At 40.8% G+C, this 26,981-nt stretch overlaps 1 protein-coding gene across 1 annotated transcript in view; it reads right to left on the reverse strand.

The window, feature by feature from the left end:
- Nucleotides 1-26,981, reverse strand: part of SORL1 (sortilin related receptor 1) — a 173,687-nt gene that overhangs the window by 113,189 nt on the left and 33,517 nt on the right. The window contains exons 4-8 of the mRNA XM_032285161.1: nt 25,865-26,026; nt 23,935-24,002; nt 16,248-16,428; nt 2,172-2,273; nt 967-1,136 (exon numbers count right to left, since the gene is read on the reverse strand). Coding sequence (XP_032141052.1) covers nt 967-1,136; nt 2,172-2,273; nt 16,248-16,428; nt 23,935-24,002; nt 25,865-26,026 — 683 coding nt within the window. The remainder of the gene's footprint in view (nt 1-966; nt 1,137-2,171; nt 2,274-16,247; nt 16,429-23,934; nt 24,003-25,864; nt 26,027-26,981) is intronic.

Consider the following 26,981-nt stretch of genomic DNA (forward strand, 5'->3'; position numbering starts at 1 on the left):
CTTCCCCAATGAGAATATAAACTCCATAAAGGACGGACTTTGTTCTGATATTTTACTTTTGTGTACATTATTTTGTGGCTATACCTAGAACACTGTCTGGCAGAGAGCAGCAGCATACTTCTGAATAAACTGACAATGGAATTAATTGCCCAGAAACAGTGGGCACAGGGGCATGGCCTCAGACCTCGTTATCATAGCCAGAGAGCCAGGCCCCATCCCAGACCAGTCAGCTTCACACAGGAGACTCTTTCCAGTAGCAATGGGGACTCTAACCACAGTCACACAGGTCACACAAGTCTGGTTTGTCAAGTGACAAATCAGAATAAATTACCCTGAAGGATCTTAAGAACCAACTGATCCCTCCCAAACCCCCAGCTCCTCCACAGCCCCTTGATGGGTATGGTGCTCAGAGATCGCCCACCACTGGACTGCAAAACAGCTCTAAGCACATGATTTACAGACAAAGGATCAATGACGTTGGTGTCTTTCCTTAGAAAACAACAGCTTGTAATATCTCTAAGTAAAAGAGTAATGACATCAATTAACCCGATCCACTTGAAGGGAGGGCCTCACGGCCTGGCTGCATATGCCAGCTCTCAATGACTTGATATTTTCCAAGTGCTGTTTTTCACTGCTCAGAAACCACAAAACCAGAAAACTGAACAAAAGGAGCCCAAGAGAGTGATTAACACAGTAGCTCTGACCCTAAATGGTACCTAGAGCTATAGTTTACAGGCTTGCCTTCACGTAAGAATCACCTAGGGTGCTTCTTAAAATACTCATTACCTGGCCACACCCCAAACCCATCCCATGGTGATCTCTGGGCACGTGAGCCAGGAGTCGGGTTTCCGAAAGCTCCCTAGGTGAATTCACATGTTCAGCTAATGCTGAAAACCACTGAACCAGAGAGAAACTAATGGTTGTGTTGGCCTAAGAAGGCAGGAGAAAGACTCACGGTCTCCTTACCTCACCAAGGTGTCACTGCCGGCCCCTCCTGGGCTGTAATAGAGCACATTCTCCAACGACAAGGAAAACTTGAGTCCCTCTGCCTCTGAGATGTATAAATTGGTATGGTTGTTACTGTGGCTGACACACACAAACACCTGGTCCTCAGAGGCATCTGCGATGTAATATTCCTTTGGAATCAAAAGTCAAAAGAGATACGTCAAAAAACAAATGTGCCCTGTGGGATTTTTCTATACACATGGAAGCAATGACTTTCAAATGTCCTAGCGACAAATGTGGGCCTAAAACCCACAGAAAGCTCCCTAATCTTGGCAAAGACACTTTGGCGACATTCCCTTTGGAGAACCTGAGGCATATCTGCAGCTTAGTGGGCCCCTTACTGGCAAATGGGGCACAAATTAGTGGGCCACCGCACTCGGCAAATGACCTACAAACCTCTTTCTGTTAATAATGTGCCCTCATTTACCCATGAGACCTTTCATTCGTACAAAGTACAATACAGATTAATACACTTTATTTTCCCTAAGGTGACCAAAGGAAGACAGAATCCACAGAAACTAGCAAAGAACTGGCAAGACTGTTCTCCATATCATCCCATTAGTGAGCTACTTACCTTCCACCAAACCAACTGCCAGTGTCAAGATCTTTCAATGTGACCTCCTCCCTGTGGCAACTCCTCTAATGACCCCATTCCATGCAGACCTTTCCTATTGATCTTCATGTTATAAAGTTGCACATTTAAGCACTTGCTTATGTCTGGTTTCTTCCACTGACCAGTTCTTAGTCTCTCCAACCTGTTCGTAAAAGGTGGGACCCAAATTCTATCCCCTATTGGAACTCACCCCCTGCAAACAATACAGCAGGTACTTAATAAAAAAAAAAAATCCCATCATGCACAAACTTCCCATTGCTTCAGCACTGGCACACTGCTCAGATGGCACTGACTCTGGCTCCAACCTCTCTCTACCAGTGCCACTCCACATAACGGAAATGAGATTCTTGATCAGCTCTGCTTCACTGAAGTGGAAAACACAGACCACGATGCCCAAAGCACGACTGCTCTCTTTAGAGACCTCTCTGGAAAGTGACTTCAGGGAGGCTCCATAAAATATCCACCATGGCAGGTCATCCCTGCAGCACCCTTCCTCTGACCTCTGCATAAAGACAATGATACTTCTTCCCATCCTCAAGCAGATCCCACTCACATTAATAGGATGTCTTGTGACAAACTGGGCTGCTCGCATGGGCTTCCGGCCAAAGGAGACCCAGAGCTGGACGGAAGACTGCTGTTGACTGCCCAAGAGATGCTGCCAAGGAAGAGGAGAAAAAAATTAATTGTGCCACATTACAATCATTCAAAAGAAGCAGAAATAAAAATAGAAGAGTCAGATTCTTCCAGTTCTAGTGGAAACACAAAATAGAGACTGTGATTGCAAATTTATATTTCTGCAATGTCTTCCATCACTGGACAGCTTGGGTTGTACTGCTTCATCTTAGATACCTGGTGTGCAACACATACTAGATATTCCATGGATATTAGATAAGGAAGGAAATGGTATGATGGTGGAACTCAGACTAGAGGAGGGTTTTGGAGGTTGCCAACACTTCAGCAGAGCAATAGATAGAAAAGGATTGTGTGATGAGGCTGAAAAAACAGGCAGAGAGGAGCCTACAGCCCCCAAACCACTGAAGGGTGAGATCAGCCATACACTATGCACACAAAACATGTTATTTTCTTCTTTCCACTCTTATTTTTAGATTACAAGGATGCTCCAGTCAAAGGCTTTAATTTGCACTAAGACTTGCGGGGATCTTCATTAATTCTGGTTTTCCATCGCTGAATAATCTCATTGAGGAAGGTCTTTTGCTAGAATATATATTCATTGGTAGAGTATTCAACATGATGTTGACCACATCACATTGCATTTTAGAGATTTTTAAGTCACAGTAAGAATCTTGGAAATGTATATAAAAACATTAGATTAAGAGCTAGCTTTACCAACTGAGAAAATGACAAAAATCTCTCTAGTTTTCAGTTTATTCATCTATAAAAGGAGAAGCTTATTTGGATCAACTTCCCTGTAAATGGGTTTAAATGGTCCAGCAACCCTGTAAACATATATGCAGATTTTTAAAATATATGCACTCATTTATTTTGCTATGGAGGGTCCATACGTTTTATCAGATTCTCAAGAAAGTCCACAACTCAACAAAAGATAAGAACAGCTAGGTGGGGGATTAGGGGATGGAGACAGCAAACCACCATGGCATGTATGTACCTATGCAACAATCCTGCAGAATGCAGGATGTGCACATGTACCCCGGAGCCCAAATACAATTACAAAGAAAAAAAAAAAGAACTGCTATAAAGATTCTGCGTGGTTTCTTCCAGCTCTAAAAGGACATGGCCAGAAACTGAAGGCAAATGTTGCATATCTATCATGAAAGACACAGGAGGCATACACTCATGTGGACATAATCATACAAATGACTGTTAAGCTTACTGAGATATTGGGATTCTCAGCCAGAGGGATTACACTGGCTTCACTTATCCTTGACTAGGATGCTGTTTATTATAGATATTAACTTCCTATGGAGTAAGGAACATATCAAATAATTTTATCTGTAATATAACAACTCAGTACCCTGTTCTCATATATGTCCCATAAATACTGTGAGGAATCAGCTAAAAAAGACAATGTTACTTTTAATTCATTTGAGTAGCAGACATATTCAAACCACCACTGAATAAATGGTTAAAAGTAGTTTGTTTTAAAGAAATCTGGTAGAGAGGTACAAAAGATTGCCCACCAAAATGGAAACCTGAAAACCATATTAATAGCTTATACTAAACATGGGGCCATAGGAAATGACAGCTCTATAAAAACTGTAAAAGCATATTAACTGAATGAGAAAACAGTTCCCAGAAAAGTTGTTACACGCAAATTCCAAAAGCCCTCATTAAGCTGATAAAATGTTACGGCTATGTCAGATGATTAGTTAAGTCAGCCTATAAACATATATCTTTATGAATATATATAGGAACATATCAATGAAATATACATTTTTATGCTTTTTAATACTTCCAACTGTGAGTATTACTTTAAAAAGAGTGATTTCTCAATGATACTAAGGCCTAACATTAGTAAAAAATACTTAACAATTGCCGCTGGGAGCCCTGAGTATTAAGAATATATTTCATAGGTCAGTCTTACCTCATAAATGTAAAAATCATAGAATACTACAATCATCAAAAAATCTCCAAATGCATTGATTCCACTACCTTCTTGAAGAATTATTCCTAAACCTGAACAATTCAGGTTCATTCTTAATGAATTTTTAAAGAGTTATTGTATTGTTTTACTGCCACCAAGAAATATATTAACAATTAAACTGTGGCACACTAGTGATTCTAAGATGTAAGGCTCTGAGATTTTTCTTAATAAACCACAGGTGTTGGGATGATTTTTTTAATCACTATTATTATAAAAGTAAAACATACTCATGGACAACATCCAACAGCACAGATGGGTATAAGGTAAATGCAGAAGCTCTGCTCTGACCCCCACATCCCTCCTCCCACTCTACCCTGCAGAGTGCTCAGTGGCCAACAGATCTTGTGCATCCTTTCAGAAATGTACTGTGCCTCCACATGCAAGCATACTTACAAAGTGACAGACACTGCTACACCTACCCCCAACATCCATTATCCCTTTTCTCCCAAGCAGTAGGACCCTGACACCACACAGAATAAAAGACTGCACTTCTCTACCACTTTTCCAGCTATGGATAGTCACGTGACTAAGTACTTGTCAATGAGATAAAAACAGAAGTTTTTGTGTTGGATTTCTAGGAAGGCTGCTTAAATAGATGAAATTGGTAGAAAGAAGATCTACTTGCTGTCTTTCCTTATTCTTCCTAACGGCAATAAGGACTTGAAGGCTAGTGTGGACATCATGAACCATGAGGTAACCTTAAGAATGGAAATTGTTAGTTAGGATGGTGGAATGGAAAGATAGAAATCTGGGTCCCCAAGAACATCAGGACACCAACATACCAGCCTGAGACTGCCTACCTCCAGGCAGCAAGGAAGAGAAAACTAAACTCGAAACTTGGTTAAGTTTTAACCAAGTTTAAACCTTTTAGTCTCTTACCAGCAACCTAACACAATTCTAAACTGACACAGGCAATTTAATTTTTCGCATATATTTTGGATCACAGTATAAATGCTGCTGCATAACTTAACTTTTTCCATTAACAGTGTATCTTACTGTCCTACAATTTAAAATTTTATCATTAGCAATGTATCTTAGACCTCTTTCCACTTAACAGCTATTGGTGGGCATTTTGGTTATTTCCAAGAACATTTTTAAACACACACACACACACACACACACACACATATGTATGTATTTATTACTTTTTCAGCACTACACAATACTATTTGTAGGATGCTTTCTTAGAAGAATTCTTAAGTCAAAATTTTTATTTGTCATAGCTATCATGAAATGGCCCTCCTGAAAGGTTATATCAGCTAATACATCCACAAACACACATACCTTCATCAACGACCAGGAAAGATTTAAATGTTTTAATCTAAGTCAATCTTAGAGAGTCTGAGAATTTATAAGAATTTTTTTTAATTTTGTGTTTTCATTTCTGATAATTAAAAATAAATTCGCCTAGGTATCTGAATAACCTGAATTTCCATTTATATTTGAAACTGTGTCAGGAGCAAAAAGAAAAGGGGGATCAAGGAGAAAAGAGGAGAAAGGAACTAAATAAAGGACATTCTTATCAAGTAAAGGCCAAAGGATATTACAATGAGCTATACCACTGAAAATTTCATGGCAGCTCAGGTAGAGAAAATGGATAAAGAACTGAACCATGTGGAAACACAGGACCTAGTTCAGAAGCATCAGAGCCATGGGTCACATCCTCCCTTGGAGCAGCAACAAATTTTCAGCAAAACATCCTCATCCACGTTAATGTTGTTTACAAAAAAAAATCATAAATAAAGCATAGCTAAAATCTGGCATCTGGGATAGTCCATGGGGTAAAAAACTAGTGGGTAGACAGCTAAGGAGAGGTTGGCAAATGTGGGCAAGTAATATTGACGATGGATGAGGGTACATAGGGAGGGCATATCAGCATTAACTGTTTTTCATGTAGGTTGGAAAATGCCTATAATAAAGTTTACAAAGTTAATATTCATTGGAAGCATTTCCAGGAACTCCAGATACACTCATTCATAAAACCAAGAAAAACACTGACAATAAAGATCAACTTTTTCAGAATTCTGCAAATGAAATAAAGGCTTACAAAAATCCAAGACACATTTATTCAAGAACAATGACTGAATCTTGGCAAAAATAGCCAGCTTTGTGTTGTTTTCATTCGGCCTAATCCCATCCCCCTCTCTCTAGTTCTGGTAGCCTTGGAAACCCACAGCCTCACATCTACAATAGCTGTGAAAAACAGCAGCCTAGCAGCCACTGGAGAGGACAGAATAGGTCTGGAGTTCCCAAAAAGCCTGACTTGTCTGGGGGCTCACAGGAAAGCTGCATTATGAGCTCTTGCCTTTACATAGCCTAATGCGGTTCATCGCATAAACAGCCTTATAGCCAGCCAAGGTATTTACTGAAAACAGTGAATAAAAACTAGCAAATACGTATCATCATAACTGCTGAAGGCAGTATTACCAATTGGGAATAAAAAGAGGCTAACTAAAAAGCTTAAAAGAAAAAACTGGGGAAGATGTCCTTTAATAGGCTCTAGAATATTCCTGGGACTTTACAATGTCAAGCACATAAGAGCTGTGAGTATGCTCAAGAAAGAAGTGAACAGGGTCTAATCTCTTACCTCTAGCTAATCTTGAAGCTCTATATAAGCAGGAAGTGAAGGCTAGGATAGAGTTGTAAACTGCCTGCCAAAGCATTGAAGGTATACCCCAACACGCACCCAGAGGCCATCAGCAAAGGCCGAGGGACTTACTGGTTCAAAGTTTTTACGGAAATCTCTGTCATATCATTAGCTGACCAATAAGCTAAATTATGAAACCCTTCGGTAGCGATAACAATAAAGAACACAAACTTTACAGCAGTACAGGAAACTCCTTGAATAACAATAACAACAACAAAAACCACAACAACAAATAGCAACATCTAAAAATCATAAGGAGGGGGTGTCAGTGGTGCAGAGCGGCCACGCCATTTAAAATGTCCAGTTTTCAACAAAAAATTCAAGAGACAAGCAAAGAAACAGCAAAGTACAGCCTATACACAGTAAAAAGAATAGTCAGTAGAAATTGTCCTTAAAAGCTCGTACATTACAGTAAGTAAAAACAAAATTTAAATAAGCTACATAAATATGTTCACAGGACTAAAAAATATTATGCATAAGGTATGAAAGTACAATATGAGAAGAATGCCTCCTCAAATAGAGAATATCAATAAAGAAATTTTAAAAAATTTTAAAAAAACAGGCAAATAGAAATTTGGGAGTTCAAAAGTATAATAAATCAAAAGAAAAATTCAGTAGAGGGGTTCAACATCAGATCTGAACCAGGAGAATAAAAAAGCAGTGAACCTTAAGACATGTCAATTGTGATGTCTCAGTCTGATAAAAAAAATATATATATTAAAAACAAACAGAGCCTAAAAGACCCAGGAAACACCATCAAGTGTCCCGACACACAGATTACTGAAGTCACCGCGATGATAGAACAAAGAAGAAAGACTATTTGAAGAAATAATGACCAAAAACTCCCCAAATTAGATGAAAAACATAAATCTAGTAAGCTCAATGAATTCCTAAAGGGATAAACTCAGAGGCCCATACCTAGATACACCGTACTAAAACTGTTGAAAGCCCAAGATAAAGAATGTTGGAAAACAGCAAAAGAAAAATGACTCATCATATATAAGGAGTCCTCAATAAGACTAAAACTGTGCTGATGGGCTTAAAGATTGAGACGATAATAGCACAAAGGCAGGAAGGCAATAAAGCTATATAATGACACAGATTTTGTACACTACTGAAGTTAAATTCTTATTAATCCAAATTAGGTTTCATAAATTAAGATATTTATTGTAATCCCCAAAGAACAGATTAAGAAAATATCTGGGAAAAATTTAGTAAAAGAAAGCACAAGGGAATTTAAGTGTTACCCTACAAAATCTGTATTTAATACAAAAGAAGGCAGTAATGAAGTAATGGAGGAACCAAAAAAAAAACTATAAGGAATATAGAAAGCAACTAGCAAAATAGCATATATGTAGTCTACCTTTAAATAATTACATTAAATATAAGTAAATTCAACACTCTTATCAAAAGACAGATATTAAAAGAATGCATAAAAGACCTGACACAGCCATATGCCATTTACTTCAAAGATACAAACAGATTGAAACTAAAAGGATGAAAAAATGATATGCCATGTGATGTGGTTTGGCTGTGTTCCCACCCAAATCTCATCTTGAATTCCCACATGTTGCAGGAGGGACCAGGTGGGAGGTAATTGAATCATGGGGCAGGTCTTTCCCATGATAGTGTTATCACTGTTCTCATGATATTGAATAAGTCTCACGAGATCCGGTGGTTTTAAAAAGGGGGAGTTTTCCTACACAGGCTCTCTTTGCCTGCTGCCATCCATGTAAGACATGACTTGCTCCTCCTTGCCTTCTGCCATGATTGTGAGGCTTCTCTGCCCATGTGGAACTGTAAGTCCATTATAAACCTTTTTTCATAAATTGCAGTCACAGGTATGTCTTTATCAGCACCATGAAAATAGATTAATACACTATGTTAACTGTACACAGAAGAAAAGAACAGCTATATTAATAGGCAAAATAGAATTTAAGACAAAAAATAGTTACTAGAGGCAAAGAAGGACATCTAATGATAAAAGTGTCAATCTAGAAGAATTAACAATCATAAACATATATGTACCTAACAACAGAACTCCAAAGCTAGAATTGAAGAAATAAATAAATAATTCAAGATGATAGCAGCTAGAGATTTCAACAATTAAAGATTTTCCCACCTTCAATATAGAACAAGGCAGAAAAGGAAAAAGATAAATTGAACATCATCATCAACTAAGTAGATTTAATAAAGATTTATGGAACACAATACACAACAACCACAGAATACACATTCTTCTTAAAGCACATGTTGTGTTTCACATGTTCAGCAACATTCTCAAGGATGGAACAGATGTTAAGTATTAAAACAAGCCTCAATAAATGTAAAAGAACTGAAACCATATAAAGTACATTCTGTGATCATAATGGAATAAAATGAGAAACCAAAAAGAGAAGGAAATTCACAAATACACTGAAATTAAACAACACATATAAATCATCAATGTGTCAAAAGGAATCACAAGAGTAATTAGAAAATACTTTAAGATGAATGAAAATGAAAACATAAGCATATGAAATACAGCTGAAGCAGTGATTAGAGGGAAATGTATATTTGTTATCACTTATATTAAAAAAGAAGAAAAATATCAAATCAATAACCTGACTATTCACCTTAAGAACGTAGAAACATAAAAGCAAACTAAGCCCAAAGCAAGCAAAATGAAAGAAATAATAAAGATTAGAGCAGGAATAAATAAAATAGAGAAGAGAAAAAATAATAAAGAAAATTAAGTAAAGATTAGAGCAGGAATAAATAAAATAGAGAAGTGAAAAATAATAAAGAAAAGTAATAGGCTGATTATTTAAAAATATTAACAAAATTTAATAAAGTAGACTACAAGCTAGACTTATCAAGAAAGAGAGAAGACTCAAATGACTAAAATTAAGAAAGAAAGAAGAAACATCAACAGCCTCACAGAAATAAGAAAGATTGGTGTGAACACAATGAATAATTAAAAATTAAATAACTTAAATGACCAAATTACTAGAAAGATACAAACTGCTGAAACTGAACCAAAGACAAATTTTAAAATCTAAAAACACTGAGTTAGTAACCAGAAAACTTCCCACAAAGACAGTACATTCTGCCAAACAAATTAAAGGATAAAAATGATTATAAACCAAGAGTAAGTGGAATTCATTCCAAAAAATGTGCATTGGTTTAACATATGAAAAAGATCCATCAGTGTAATACTCAATATTAACAGATTAAAGGAGGAAAAAAAGAAACATAACATCATCACAACTGACACAGAAAAAGCACTGATCAAATCCCAAACATTTTCATGATAAAAACACTCAACCTAGAAATAGAAGAGAATGTTCCTCAAATTGATAAAGGGCATCTAGAAAAACCCCGCAGTTAAAAATCATACTTAATGGTCTAAGACTGAATGCTTTTCCCCTAAGATCAGGAATAAGACAAGGATGCCTCCTCTCCACTCCTACTAGAGTTTCTAGCCAAGGCAGTTAGGCAAAAAAAAAAAAAAAAAAAGAGAGAGAGATAAAAGGCCTCCAAGTTAGAAAGGAAGAATTAAAGGATGATGTTGTCTCTTTTAGCAGACAACATCATCTTGTATACAGAAAATCGTAAGGAATCCACACATCGAAAAAGTTAGAAATAATAAAGCTCAGCAAGGTTGCAGAATATAAGATCAATAATACAACAATCAATCATGTTTCTATACACTAGCAATGAACAATCTGAAAATAAAATTAATACTCATTTACAAAGGAGCCATAAAGAATACTTAGGTTTTTTTGTTTCTGCTTTTGTTTTTTTTTTTACACAGCAGTCTCATTCCATCACCCAGGCTGAACTGCAACCTCCACCTCCTGGGTTCAGGAGATTCTTCTGCCTCAGCCTCCCGAGTAGCTGGGACTACAGGTGCGTACTACCATGTCCGGCTAATTTTTGTATTTTTAGTAGAGACAGGGTTTCACCATCTTGGTCAGGCTGGTCTAGAACTCCTGACCTTGTGATCCACCCGCCTTGGCCTCCCCCAAAGTGCTGGGCTTATAGGCGTGAACCACCGCGCCTGGCCAGAAAAAAATTTTAACTAAAGAAGTCCAGGACTTGTACACTGAAAACCAGAAAAACCAGTTGAAAGAAATTAAAGGAAACCTAAATAAATGGAAGAATATCCTTTGTCCATGCATTGGAAAACATAATATATTAAGATGGTAATATCCCCCAAATTGTGTTGAATCAATCTCTATCAAAATCCCATCTGTGGTTGGTTTTTTTTTTTTTTTTTTGGCAAAAAAATTGACAAACTGATCTTAAAATACACATGGAAACGCAAGGAACCCAAAATAGCCAATACGATCTTTAAAAAGAACAAAGTTGGAGAGTTCAGGTTTTCCAAATTCAAAACTTATTACAGAATTACAGTAATCAAGACAGTGTGATGCTAGCAGAGGGATAGACATATAGATTCAAAGAACAGAATTAAGAGTCCAGAAACAGGCCAGATGCAGTGTCCTGGGCAACACAGTGAGACCCTGTCTCTTCAAAAAATTAGCCAGGCACAGTGGTGCATGCCTGTAGTTGCAGCTACTCAGGAGGCTGGGGTGGGAGGACCATTGAGCCTGAGAGCTCAAAGCTGCAGTAAGCCATGATCATGCCACCACATTCCAACCTGACAGCAAAACCCTGTCTCAAAAAAAAAAAAAGGGGGGGGTGGAGAAAGAGTCCAGAAATATGCTGGGCATGGTGGCTCACTCCTGTAATCCCAGCACTTTGGGAGGCCGAGGTGGGCAGATCATCTGAGGTCAGGAGTTCCAGACCAGCCTGACCAACATGGTGAAACCCCATCTCTACTAAAAATACAAACATTAGCCAGTGTGGTGCACATGCCTGTAATCCCAGCTACTCAGGAGGCTGAGGCAGGAGAATTGCTTGAACCTGGGAGCCAGAGGTTGCAGTGAGCAGAGATCGTGCCATTGCACTCCAGCCTGGGCGACAGAGCGAAACTCCATCTCAAAAATAAATAAGAGTCTAGAAATAAATTCTCGTGTTTATGAGAAATTAATTTTCAACCAAGGTGCCAAGGGAAAAGTATAGCCTTTTCAACAAATGGCGCTGGGATAACTGGTTATCCACATGCAAAAGAACAAAGGTAAATAACTCATATTAGATATAAAAATTAATTGAAAATGAAATGAATCATAGACTGTAAGAGCTAAAACTACATGACTCTTAAAGGAAAGGAAAGTACATCTTCATGACCTCAGATTATGATATAACAATAGCACAGACAACAAAAGAAAAAACTGATAAGCTGAACTTCATCAAAATTAAAACCATGGCTGGGCATGGTGACTTGTGCCCATAATCCCAACATTTTGGGAGGCCAAGGTGGGAGGATTGCTTGAGCCCAGGAGTTTGAGACCAGCCTGGGCAATATAATGAAACCCCACGTCTACAAAAATTTTAAAAATTAGCAGGTGTGGTGGCACACACCTGTGGTCCCAGCTACTCGGGAGGCTGAGGTAGGAGGATTGCTTGAGCACAGGGAGATCATGGCTGCAGTGAGCCGTGATTGCTCCATTGCACTCCAGCCTGGGTGACAGAGTAAGACTCCCGACTCAAAAGAATAAAATAAAAATAAAAACTTTAGTGCTGAAAAAGAAAATCAAGTAAAAAGATAAAGCATGGAATGGCAGAAAAGATTTGCGAATCATGTAACTTGTATATAGAGAATATACAGAATAAAGAACTACTATAACTTAACAACAAAAAATAACCCAATTTAAAAACAGACGACTTGAATAGAAGGGGTAACAGACAGCTATCAGCATAGTCAGCAACTACAGGTAGTCAGACAACTATCTGTAAAGGTCCAGATAATAGATATTTTAGGCTTTTGGAGCCATATTGCCTCTGTAGAGTTAGATATGCAACTCTGCCACTGGAGCATGAAAGCAACCTTAGCCACGCATAAGCAATGAGTATATCTGTGTCCCAGTAAAACTTCATTTATAAAAACAGGTTGTGGGCCACAGTTTCCTAGCATGCATTCTAGAACACAGCATCTGCAGCATGTAAGGCATGAGTGGCTGCATCACCTATAAGGACAGAGAAGAGACTTCAAGTCCACAGATCATGCCTTTGCTTACTGATACACATTTGTACATGAAATATCTGAGCCTGGCTTGCATGATGATCTCAATCTAATAGTGAGGCTGTGAGGTTGCAGGGGAGTAGCTAACCCTGACCCACGTCAACCTTTTCAGCAATTACTGTTATCAAATGAAAGATCCTAACAGTTGCATACTAACAAATGAACAAATCACAGAGTACCTCACTGTTTCTCTAATGGCTCTATCATTCTGATGTAGACTATTAAGACAAATAAGTGAACTTTATGTCAAAAAGCAAGGAATAAAAATTAAACAAGACAATTCAAAGGCAACAAATACAAAGCACATTACAAAGGCAGAGGCGGGCCAACAGAGTAGACCTGAAGACTGCTCCAGTGCAGAAGCCAGGCGGCTGAAACAGTAACTTACAAAGGACTGTGATCATTCATGGTGCTAGAAGGAAGCAAAAGAGTTAATCATGCAAAACCAATTTTCCGTAGTTTTAAAATCAGTTCTTTGATTTTCCCAATTTGATGTGAATTCATTTAACATTAAAGCCAGCTGGAATTCCCCAAGCCCACGCAGCCTTAAAACCAGACAGGCCCCAGATAAAAAGTTATACTTTTAGGCTTCAACACTCCTACTGGGAGGGTTATCTGACCAAGGCCGACTTTGTTTATCCTTGTGGTTTAGAAGTCTGATGTAATAAAATGGAGGAAAGCACATATTGTATGTGCTATCCACAGCCAGTTGTGTTTCTTTTCTCATCAATCCATCCTTTCAGAAATAATCCCTAGACAGTATAATTCTTCTTGAAGCATCTGCCTGTGGAAGGCTCTGGTCAGAGTTTCTCAAGCTGGTGATCCTTAGGCATCCTTGGGATGCTCTGGGGAAAAGTGCATTTGGGCCCTGAATCTGCACTTCTAACAACTGTCCTTGCCTGATGCTGACGTGGGTACTCCTAAGACTACAATTTGGGAAACACCTCCCAGTGGCAACTTAACCCATCTACCTACATCCTCTCACTAACACCACTGACCTTGGAATCTGGTAGCTCATCCATGCACAGGAAAAGAAGCCAACACATAACTACAATTTTGCCACCAACAGCATATAAATAAGCCATACAGAAAGTTAAGACTTGCTTAAAAGTACCAATAATTTAATACCTCTCCCACCAAATTTCTAAAAATTGACTATTTTTTAAATTAGGTGGGCAAACATGGCATTCATTCAACTCTATTGAGCATCTGTTGTGCACCAAACATTGTGCAAGGCACTGGGTACTGTATGAGTGAGATCAAAACAAACATGACCCTTAATCTTACCAGTGGCCAGGTTTAATTAAAAACTCACCACAGGCACTCTGTAAATCAACTACACCTGGAGAACAGACATAGCTGTTAGATCGGAACGGAGGGCACAGAAAGCTCCAGCTGGAATATAACTTTCTTTTTTCTTTTTTTTATGAGATGGAGTCTTGCAGTGTTGCCCAGGTTGGAGTATAGTGGCGTGATCTCAGCTCACTGCAACCTCCATCTCCTTAGTTTAAGCAATTCTCCTGCCTCAACCTCCCAGGTAGCTGGGATTACAAGCGTGCACCAACGCACCACTAATTTTTGTATTTTTAGTAGAGACAGGGTTTCACCATGTTGACCAGGCTGGTCTCGAACTACTGACCTCAAGTGATCCACCCGCCTCGGCCTCCCAAATTGCTGGAATTACAGGCCATGAGCCACCACACCCAGCCCAGCTAGGATATAACTTAAACTCTCAGCCGTGACACCTAGGAATAACCCAGTTAAGAGAAATGCATAACAGCTATCCATCCTGCCCCAGTTCACACAAAAAGGAGGACAAACCAGGCAGTCAGTCAGTGCGTTTTAGAGTTCAAAATTAAAATCACACAATAACCCCAGGCCCAAGGAACTAAGGCAGAAAAGGCCTATAAACACTGGAGAACTGAAGACAAAGTTTCAGACGATACTGAAAACTCAAGACTGTCCAACTGATGTCACAAGGCATCAATGCTTGGACCTGATTTCTCATCTGTGTTCCCATCACCCTAACCCCAAAGCCATTCAAGGATGCTTGTGTTTCTGGACTGCTATACATATTTGTGTATCTGTGTCTAAGAGAAAGAGAAAGAGACAGGCAAGGCAGGAAGGCAATGAGCCAATGTCTGTGGGTCAATGCAAATGGCCTGACAAGAAAAACTGCCGTAGGCTAGTGGTTTTTCAGAACGTTTTGCAAGGTATGTAACTGGAAATGCCTCTGGCCTTTAGCCACCCACATCTCTCTGCTCATTCTGTCCTTACTCCCTGCTTTTCCTGTTGGGGAGGTCCTCTCTTGACCCTAAAATCCTACCAAGAAGGTTGACCTATTTCCACTTGGCCTGCTACCAATTGCAGAAGTATATGGGAACCTGAAGGAAAACATTACCATTGATTTCAGTCTCTAAGGTTAGCAGTGACAAAGAGCCACCTCCCAGTTAGCAAAGGTCTTCAACAGAGCCTGAGTCAACAAGGGAATGGCGCCATCAGGAAAGCAAGCTAGTAGCCTCCCAGAAATAAGAGCCCCACCTGCCCTTGGCTGGGCCTGGTTTTTCCCTTTACAACCAGGGTGATAAAGACTGAATGTGATACAGTTGCAAGACAAGTCCTGTTAAGTAATCAGCTCTTTTAAATGAGCAAGCCCACCATTTCAGCATCTGGCTCCAACACATCAAATCAAGGGGAAGATTTTTCCCAAAGGCTGAGAGTTAAGCTACTTACTGACAGCTGGAAGCTTAATTACTGCTTTTCTTAGAGCATTAACTCCCACTAGCCAATGACTACACATCCTATTAGCCATGTAAATTAGCATGTGTTGAAAAATCTCTAAGAAATCGGCCTAAGTTTAAAGGAAATCAGGCAGAGGGATTAAAGGAAAGGAGCCACTGAGCCACCCTCCCCTCTCAATTCTTTGTTCTTTTCAAAGAAATATGTCTTTGTGAAGGATGCTTGGCTACCAGGAAACAACCAAATTCCTGGAGCCTAGAGCCACTTGGAGTGTTTGTCCTAGGCCTCTCCACTCCTCTGACTTCCTGGCACCTGCCAAGCCCTTTGGGAATGTTCGTCAATGTCGTCAATGTTGAGAATCCTTCAGTCAATCTATCCCAAGTACATCCATCCAATTGCTGCTTATGCAAACTCACCTGTTTAATCACAGAATGCCAAACTTCATAAAGGAAACTCAAAAGTAGTTTATTCTTTAAAGCATTCAACTTACCACCACCTTTGTAGCAAACATGTACTTGTCCCGAAGCTGAAAATCTCTCACTTCCTCAAGGATTACTTCCAGGTTTTCCCGGGACTGGAAGAAATCTGTACTTCGGAAAATGGTGGAGTAGCCAGAGGGTTCATGTCTTTCAATGTAGATGGTATTTGGTTTGTCATAGGGATCAATTCCCCTGGAAGAAAAAAAAAAAGGTTGTTATCATTTGCACATTTCATTACTAGAGGTCTGGAGGTTTTGCAATGAGGATAATTAACTAGACTTTAGGCCTACTATGGTATAGTATCATCTGTGACCTACAGATGATACTCTCTGTGCCTCAAATATATCTCTGGTTACTCCTTGACTCAGGATAGAGGGGACAAAATTGCCATTTGTAAAATGTTTTATGTTGTTTTCAAAGCATCCTGAGTTTAGCCCAAGACAACCCGGCCCTGCCTGAGACGAGCAAAAAGTAGTAACAGAAGATAGAATGTTTTAAAATAAATAAGCAAGGGACTGCTTGAAGCCATAAGCAAGTTTCCGGCCTCAAGTTTCCAACCTCAGAAGAATGAAAGAGAGTTGTTACAAGGTGCTACATCCTCAAAAGAACATCACTGGAGAACGCACATTATGAACCCCTGAGCCTGATCCTTCCAAGGGATGCTGCCCTGTCTGTCTGTCCCCTGCCAATGTCATGGATCTCAGCAATCTGGAGCCCTACTGCCTGTGCATTTCGTCTCCCACGCGGCTCTTCTACAAACTCTTTCTCACATACAGTGATCTTAAAGTCCTTCAGAAAGGGAGGGCACCTTTCCCCCACTGTGCTTTTGCAGATGGTACACTCCCGTGAGGAGGCGCCCTCTGCACACACTTGGATCCCTCCATCTAATTCCTACTCTCCTCTGTCATCAAGCTCAAGTCTTCATCTTCCAAGAAGCCTTCCTGAGGGCTGTCCTCTCTTCTCTCAACACCAGCAATAACATGCCTCTGCAGCACTCAATTTCAAGCCTTTTATATGAGCTTGAGCTCCAAACAAAAGTATAAAACCCCTAGAATTGGTTGATTTTTAGAATCAGTCTTATTCCTTTATGCAGTAATGCCTCTTAGACACTGCATTTTATTGTTCACCATTACGTATTTGTCTGAGCTTCCTAGACACAGTATAGATGCCTTGGAAGGCCATGTCTTAGATGTCTTTCTACCCTATAGTATCCCTAGCTAAAGAGATACTTTCTGCAACGGATCTATGGGCCAGCTAGAGAAGCTAATGCAAAATGAAAACATGGAATGACTAGGCCAAACTACCTTGGAGAAGAACTTCTGAGCCAGTGTTCCCCAAAGAAGCCCCACATAGCAGCTCAGAGGACAACTTATCTGCTCCAGGTCTCCTAACATTCTCAAGAACACCAAGGCCATGGGAACCATTCAGCAAATGGGAAAAAAATAAATGAAAAGGCTGGGAAGATAGCCTTGTAGTGAGAATACAAAGTGATAATTTAAGGAAGGACAGAAGGCCTCAGTTATGTATTTGCCCTTATGCAATTCCATAGGCACGATGGCTCTCAGAATAATGAAAGTAATCGTGTCAAATTCCTCCAGAGATATACTGTAAGGGCATGTTCTCCCCTACCCCTCCCAAAAAGAAAGATAAAAAACAGAAAAACAAGAGTCTCTTTTGCCAGGCGCAGTGGCTCACACCTGTAATCCCGACACTTTGGGAGGCTGAGGCTAGGGTAGGGAGTGGGGGCACTTGAACCCAAGAGTTTAAGACCAGTCTGGGAAACATAGTGAGACTGTGCCTCTACAAAAAATAAATTAAAAAAAAAATTAGCTGGCATGTACCTGTAGCCCCAACTACTCAAGAAGCTGAGGTGGATGGTTGGAAGCCTGGAAGTCTGAGGCTGCAGTAAGCCATGATTGTGCCACTGCACTCCAGTCTAGGCAACAGAGCAACACCCTGCCTCAAAAAACAAAGGAAAAACAGCTTCTTTTTACAATGGAAGAAGACTTGGGTTTTGCTCTACAATCTGGATATTCAGGACAATGGAGAAACCAGCAGCGTTGGTCCTAGTGTAGGAGAAAACTATTCTTCATTATCAGATACTCTGTGTGCATGTGTGGGTGGGTGGTGGCATGTTCTCTTCTTTTCCACAATTAGAAGTACTGATTAAAGTACTTCCTCTAGCCAGAGGATATGCAAATTAAAATGAGGCTGCTTGGTATTTTTAAAACGGCACAGAGGAAGGAACCTTTATTGAGCTATTTTGAGACCCAGCTCACCTCTATTATTCCTTCCTCGCCAAAAGCAGCAGCCAACACCTAGAGATAGAAAGAACTGTGACTTTCATCCCAATTTTCTTCTGTAATCCATATTTGGACCTCCCTTTTCTGTAAGCTGCTCAACCTACAAGTTCTTATAGTTTGCAATCACTTAGACTTCCAATATCTTACGCTCACTGACACCTACTTTCTATTGTCTTTGCCCTCATTGAGAAATTTCAATCATGGCTCTATCGCTGAGCAGTCATCAGCATCACCTGGCCTCACCTAAAATCCCTCAATTGTATTCCACAGAGTATCTTTGAGTCCCCTTAGCCTCCTCAGGTCTTCCACTATTCTGTCTTGCCAATCTCCAGCTCTGGACGATGTAAATTATTAGCTCTCCTCACTCCTGCTGCTCCCAACTTCCAAGCATTGTTGAACAAATGTACATCACTATTCTGAGAGACTAGATTATGGGGAAACCTAGAAGGGAAAATCCTCCAAATAGCCTACCCCTTAAAGACGCATCACTAGCTTAAATGAGATGAGCCAGTCCTTTCTCCCAAGATATCCGTATATCTACACAGAGGCAAAAGGTACAATTTTAGAACTTAAAATTTCTCAATTGTGGCAGGGAGTGGTGGCTCACACCTGTAATCCTAGCACTTTGGGAGGCTGAGGCAAGTGTATTGCCTAAGCTCAGGAGTTCGAGACCAGCCTGGGCAACACGGAGAAAACCTGTCTCTACTAAATTACAAAAACATTAGCCAGGCATGGTGGCATGCACCTGTAGTCCCAGTTACTCAGGAGATTGAGGCAGGAGAATTGCTTGAACCCTGGAGGTGGAGGTTGCAGTGAGCTGAGATCGCGCCACTGCACTCCAGCCTGGGCGACACAGCAAGACTCTGTCTCCAAAAAAATACATAAATAGATAAAAATTCTAAATTATAAGTTCCCTTATCTAGTACTTCTGCTGGTGCCCTCATAATTTATAGTTTCCTAAGCAGATTAAAAAAAAAAAACAATTTTCCCTTCAAAATTCAAATAAAACAAAAGAAAGTTCTAATGGTTTTCCTTGAGCACAGGTTATCCTTGGACGAGACTATGGTTATAATTTCACTAAGATCCCCTAACTTCTGCTCAAGGAAAATAACAAAAGGGTCGGAAACAGCGACCCTCTGTGGAAACATAAACAGAGTCTATGGCTGTCTGACGATGGTCAGCTCTAAGGCTCCATCTTTACCATCCTCTATTACTAGGGAAGCAATACCAACTCAAAGACATACCACTTTACATGGAGAACTAAAAGAAACACAAGCAGTATCTACAGCTTCTGGGGCCATTACAGTTAATGAGGACTAAAACTACAAGTAAAATCTAAAAACAAATGAAAAACTAGGAGATAAAAATACATACACGCATACAATCTATTTCGCATCACACCCAAAGGGCTAATCTCAAATATATAAAGAGCTCCTTGAAATCAATCATGAAAAGACTAATAATCAAATAGAAAAGGAGCATGAGGCCAGGCACAGTGGCTCACACCTATAATCTCAGCACCTTAGAAGGCCAAAACAGGCAGATCACCTGAGGTCAGAAGTTCAAGACCAGCCTGGCCAACATAGTGAAACCTCTTCTCTACTAAAAATACGAAAATTAACCGGGCGTGACAGCAGTCACCTGTAATCCCAGCTTCTTGGGAGACTAAAGCAGGAGAATTGCTTGAAACAGGGAGACAGAGGCTGTGCACTGATATATCCACAGTGAATATACCAGTAAGCTGAGATCATGCCACTGCATTCCAACCTGATCATGCTTAAGCAAACAAACAAACAAATAAATAAATAAGACCACAATCCCAGCACTTCGGAAGGCTAAGGTGAGAGTATTGCTTGAGGCCAGGAGTTTGAGATCAGTCTGGGAAACATAGGCAGATCTCCTTTCTACAAAAAAAAAAATTAAAAATTAGCTAGGCATGGATGCACAGGCCTGTAGTCATAGCTACTTGAGAGGCCGAGGTGGGAGGACTGCTTGAGTCCAGGAATTTGAAGCTGCTGTAAGCTATGATAGTGTCACTGCACTCCAGCCTGGGTAACAGAGTGAGACTCTCACTGAAAAAAAAAAAAAATAGTGAAATATTTTCTCACTAAAAATAGAAATAAATGACCTTTAAGCAGATTAAAAGATGTTCTAAATCATAATAAGGAAAATGCAAAAAACTAAAACCACAGACAAAATATTTCTTCCCTAACACACTGGCTATGGAGAGAGACACTATTCTACATTGTTAAGATGGGTGCAAACTTGACACTTTTTTTTTTTTTTTTTTTTTTGAGATGGAGTCTCCCTCTGTCACCCAGGCTGGAGTGCACTGGCATGATCTTGGCTCACTACAACCTCCGCCTTCCGGGTTCAAGTGATTCTCCTGCCTCAGCCACTCGAGTAGCTGGGACTACAGGTACACACCACAATGCCCAGCTAATTTTTGTATTTTTAGTAGAGACGGGATTTCATCATGTTGGCCAGGATGGTCTCCATCTCTTGACCTCGTGATCCGCCTACCTTGGCTTCCCAAAATCTTGACATTTTCTATAACAAATCTGGCAATCTCTACCCAAGTTACAATTTTAAGGATTCATTTACTGTGGATATAGCAGTGCACAAAACTGACAAAAGTCCCTGCCCTTGGGGAGCTTTCATTCTGTTGAAGAGAGAAAGACAAATAATAAGCATAGTAATAGTATATTAGAATGTGGTTAAATGCTATACAAAATAGAACAGAACACAGTACAGGAGATTTGGAGTAATGGGGGAGTAGGTGCAATTTTATTTTTTTTAATTTAATTTATTTTTTTTTTTGAGGCAGTGTCTTGGTCTTTCGCCCAGGCTGGAGTACAGTGATACAATCTCGGCTCACTGCAACCTCCACCTCCCAGGATCAAGCAATTCTCCTGCCTCAGCTTCCAGAGTAGCTGGGACTACAGGCACCTGCCACCACGCCCAGTTAATTTTTGTATTTTTAGTGGAAACGGAGTTTCACCATGTTTTCCAGCTGGTCTTGAACTCCTGACCTCAAATGATCTACCCACCTTGGCCTCCCAAGGTGCTGGGTTTATAGGCATGAACCACCATGCCCAGCCAGGTGCAGCTTTAAATAGGATCCTAAGGTGGGCATAAATGAGGTGGGCTTCATTTAGAAGCCAAGTTGTTTGAGCAAAGTTAGAAGCAAAAAACTGGAATGAGCAAAGACTGGAATGAGGTAAAGGAATAAGCAGTAAGTATATTTTGGGTAAGAGCATTTTAGGCAGAGAAAACAGCAATTGCAAAGATCCTGCTCCCTGTGGTAAGAAGGTATCTGACATTTAATCTGAGAGAAATGATGAAGCATTAAAGTATTTGAAGCAGAGGAACAAAATGATCTAACTTGTTTGAATAGGATCAAGCTGGTTACATACTGAGAGTTAATGACAGAAAAACAAGAGTAAAAGCAGAAAAACTAGTTGGGAAACTAATGAACAATGACACTGGAGGCTTACAGTAAAAGCGGTACCTGAGTAGAAGATTCTAGATATATACTGAAGGTGGAGCCAATAGGATTTCCTGACAGAATGAATGCAAAGCATAAAACAAATGTGAAATCAATAATGACTCCAAAGATTTTGGCCTGTGCAAATGAGAAAGATTATGAGTGGAGCCGATCTGGAGCAGTGAAGATCAAGAGTCAATTTGGGAGGTGTCAAGTTTGCAATATCTATCAGTCATCCATGTGAGTGAATGGATGAGCTGTTAGATAAATCCACTGACCCATCACACTCACTTCTAGAAATCTGTCCTACACATTTGCCTGCACATGTACAAGTTCATATAATTCAAAATCCTATGCTACTTTATCACTGTAATATAAATTATAATAAGTATATTACCATTTACTTCTAGAAGAAGTACTTCTTTTAGTACAATCTGTTTATTTCATTCCTCTTCTTTTTTTTTTTTTTTTTTTGAGACGGAGTTTCGCTCTTGCTACCCAGGCTGGAGTGCAATGGCGCGATCTCGGCTCACCGCAACCTCCGCCTCCTGGGTTCAGGCAATTCTCCTGCCTCAGCCTCCTGAGTAGCTGGGATTACAGGCACGCGCCACCATGCCCAGCTGATTTTTTGTATTTTTAGTAGAGACGGGGTTTCACCACGTTGACCAGGATGGTCTCGATCTCTTGACCTCGTGATCCACCGCGCCCGGCCCCCATTCCTCTTCTTAAAGCAGTAGTATCCCATTGTTTTTAGAAGGTAGCCCAAATTCTTTTTTCAAGCAATACAGATTCTAATACCTACTTCCGTTTCAAAACTTCACCCAATACACTATCGAAAACTAAAACTAAGAGTTCATGTTCTCTACCCAAGCACCACAGTGGCTTGTCCTGTGCCTTTGGCCACTTTGTTCCTCTGTCTGGAATTCCCGTCCTCCACACCTCCACACAGGGACATCCTACATGTTGTGCTCATCCCAGATCAAGGGCAACCTCCTCTACAAAGCTGTCTGTGATCCTCCCATCTGGAAGAATAAGTCCTCTCTTTGGCTTTTCATGCCATGTCTGTTACCTCTTTGCCTCTGTCACAATGTGTGTTATGTACCCGAAATGTCTTTCCTTACCTCCTAAACTGTAATCTCCTTAATAACTATAGCCATAAATTATTCAACTTCTTATACCTTTAAGCATCTAGTAAGCTTTATACTTAACAGACATTCAAGAAAATGTTATGAACAAATGCAGGAATTTTATTGTTGTCGCTGTTGTTGTTGAGAAAGAGTCTCAGTCTATCGCTCAGGCTGGAGTACAGTGATGAGATCTCGGCTCACTGTAACCTCTGCCTCCCGGGTAGAAGCAATTCTCCTGCCTCAACCTCCCAAGCAGAGTAGCTGGGATTATAGGCGCACACTGCCATGTCCAGCTAATTTTTGTATTTTTCAGTAAAGACAGGGTTTTACCATGTTGGCCCGGCTGGTCTTGAACTCCCGACCTCAGGTGATCTGCTCATCTTGGCCTCCCAAAGTGCTGGGATTACAGGCATGAGCCACTGCGCCCAGCGAGATGCATGAATTTTATATAGAGAACAACTCCCACTTCTAATATGATGCTCTAAAAATGAAACTCTACAAACATGCAAGAGCCTCAAGATTCCCCTGGGTTCCCTGATGGATTGAAAAATGCAAAAGCTCTACCACTCCTCTCATAAATAACCTTACTTTCTCATCCCACCCACTCGTTCCCCCAGTGAGATCATTGCATTTGTAGCTCTAATTCTCAGATCTGGAAAAATGTATTTACTGAACCAAATGCTTGACATTTCAGGTGAAGGCAGGTTTGTCCACCGTGAAGGAGCTAGAGCTGGAGAAAGGAGGTCATGTACATCAAGATTTATTAGAGGATACAACTTACCAGGAAAAGGACTTGACATGTTCCTGAATCATGATCCAGGTCTGGCCAAAGTCATCTGACTTCCACAGCTGCAAAGACAAGTGGGCATGATGCAAGAGGCATGTGTAATACAACCTGAATGGCATCACCATTAAACGCCTACTGAAATCCCACCTTCCATGACACACTGTCTGTGAAGGCAGGCACTGAGATTGCCAAAGCCAGCAAAGTTGCTCCAAAAGCAAACGAGGGCAAGAAAGGAAAGACCACTGTGTGCCTATGTGTTCTTCTCTCAATAGCAACTGGAAGGAAAAATGAGTAGGCCTTGCCTTCCATTTACGGATTACCAGAAATTATATTTACTCAAGACTAGCCTCTAGGTTAGTCTTGAGTAAAAACCAAAGGATGATTATACTCAGCATTTTTTCAACAAAGAAACGGTGTCCTTAAAGACTTTTCATGGATAGCAGTATTATTCACAACAGCCAAAATGTGGAAGCAATCCAAGTGTCCATGAGGGGTGAGCAAATAAGCAAGATATGGTCTGTGCATACAATAGAATATTATTCAGCCTTAAAAAGAAAGAAAACTCTGACACATGCTACAGTACGTATTAATCTCAAGGACGTTCTGCTAAGTGAAATAAGTCAGTCACAAAGGGACTAATAGTATATAATTCCACTTAGCAGGTACCTAGAGTAGGCAAAACCATACAGACAGAAAACAGAATGGTGGTTGCCACGGGCTGGGGGGCAGAGAGGTATTGTTTAATGGGTGCAGAGTTTCAGTCTTGCAAGATGAAAAGTGTTCTAGAGATGGATGGTGGTGATGGCTGCAAAACAAAATGAAAGTACTCAATAAAACTGCGTGCTTAAAAGGGTTAAGATAGTAAATTGCATGTTATGAGTGTTTTAACATAAAAAAAAGGAAGAAAAAAAAACCATAATGGGCCCTGGTAAGTAAAGATGATTGCAGAGGACACCAGCTACGTACAGAGCCCCACAGGGAATCAACTGAATACACAGGCTGTGGCAATGAGGAATTAACTTGCTGATCTTTGCCAAAGACCCTCAACTTCCACACATGGAACCTGAAGGTTCCTCTGGCCCTAGCGACCATGTATTAAGAAGCATGAGACCCAAAATAATAATAATTCCCCCTCCACTAGTAAACTGATCCAGCCCATACTTAGGTTACTCCCTAAGGCAAGCAAAGGTAAACAGACCTTTGTTTTGGTTAAACAACCTGCAAAGAAATGTTCCAAGGTTTCTCTGAGCAAAAACATTCAAGGCTCACTGTAAATCCAATCATACAGGATCTACAAGTTTCACAGATTTTTGCCAAGCCAATATCCTTGACTTGGCAAGTTTCAACCCTGAGATATAAATCTTACTCAGGCTCTTTCCTCATCTCTCAGATTTCCTTCAAACCTGGGTTGAAGGAGGAAAATACACACATTTATATGATACACATGCATGCACTGAAAGGAAGACAATTACAGTTAATGGTAACTTCAAATAAATGGGAGGCAAAAGCAGTGTTTAAGGTGGAGGATGGGGAAAGCAGAACAGAAATTCAGTAAGAGGTCCCAGAAGAGATCAGAAGTCAGCCTTCTCTAACTGGCTGTCTCTCTGATTAAATTCCAGAGCCTCAATTTACCCCAAGGGCTAACAAAGGTGCATCTGCATGAAGAAGGGCACGACAATCAACTCACAGGGGCCTGCCAACTACCAAGTGCTGGGTGCTGATGGCTGGCTGGGCTGCCAACTGAGAGTGCCAGGAGGAGGTATTTTTCCTGAGCCCTGGTAAATGAAATAGTAGCTACAAAGGCTAAGCCTGAGAGAAGGAGGGAGAGGCAGGAGGTGAGGTCACTCAGAGGACACATAATCCACAGAAGCAGAGGAGAAAATTCCAGAAGCTCCATGCAACGGTGTTCCAAAAGCTCTCTTACCTGCTTGTTGGGGTGGGACCTGTCGAAGCCCAAGAGAAGGTTGGATGCCTTACTGTGTAGGAGGAGATCAGCTGCCCGAAATGGGATGGAGAAGCCTTGGAGGGTGTTGCAGAAGTCAAACGTGATCCAGAGGTACTGGGCATAAGCGTCTGCAAAGATGTACTGCAAGGGAAAGAAGGTAAGTTCAAAGCAGGCCCTGGCCAGAGCTGCCCAACACTCCCCTAAACCATAAGCGAGTCCACGCGAGTACACACATGTGCAGGGGCCAACTGGCACCAACAGGCACCATGGCCTTACAGGGCTTCCACAATGGCTTTCTCCCCATCTGATGGCAATAAAAAGACACTGGTGCACTCCAAACAAGGCTCAGCAAAAGGAGGGGCCTGGAGATGGACCAGGATGAAGCCACAAGGTAGGCTTGTTTAACTAGGTTATGAAGCTGGTCAAACCTTTCTACTTTTTCCTTTCAATGGAATTAGCAATTTCCATTCCCTAGTGGGTCACTCGGTCACAGTCAGAGGGTAGTTACTGGCATCTGGGACAGGGAAGTCCTACTCTTCAGATTGGCTAAACACAGATGGGACGGCTGAGTCTCCCTGCATCCTCCAAGCAGCTATGGGACATGGGCTTTCTGGGAAAAGCACTAAAATCACTTCCATCTAAGAAGATAAGTTTCTCCTTCTTATAGCTATGCCAGGTGACTGGCAACTCGGGGGACCAGGCTCCCACTGTGGTTGGCAGGCTCACTCTGGGGCAGAGCAGGAAGTAGCTCTAGTGAGCAGGGGCCTCATTTTAGCTTCTTCGTGGATGAGTGAATCTGAACAAGTTAGACTGGTCAGTGGCTGTGGCTGAAAGAGTTCCCTGGGGAGGATGCAGGCAATTCAACCTAACACATGTGTCCTACATTCCCACCACGGACCAGACACTTAACAGCTGCCACGAAAACCCAAGGTGCCTTCCCTCAAGTAAGTAGCTCGAAATCTAACACAGGACACAAACATGTCCAGGGCTAACCATGCGTTAAGAGAAAGTGAGGCTGAATGAGAAGCCATGACCAGAGTCCTGTGAGTGCCTCTCCAGATTGAGAGATGAGAATGCTTCCATGGAAGAGGTGGGC

The sequence above is a fragment of the Sapajus apella genome, unplaced genomic scaffold (assembly GCF_009761245.1).
Source record: "Sapajus apella isolate SASKATOON/1434 unplaced genomic scaffold, GSC_monkey_1.0 scaffold16, whole genome shotgun sequence".
NCBI lineage: Eukaryota > Metazoa > Chordata > Mammalia > Primates > Cebidae > Sapajus > Sapajus apella.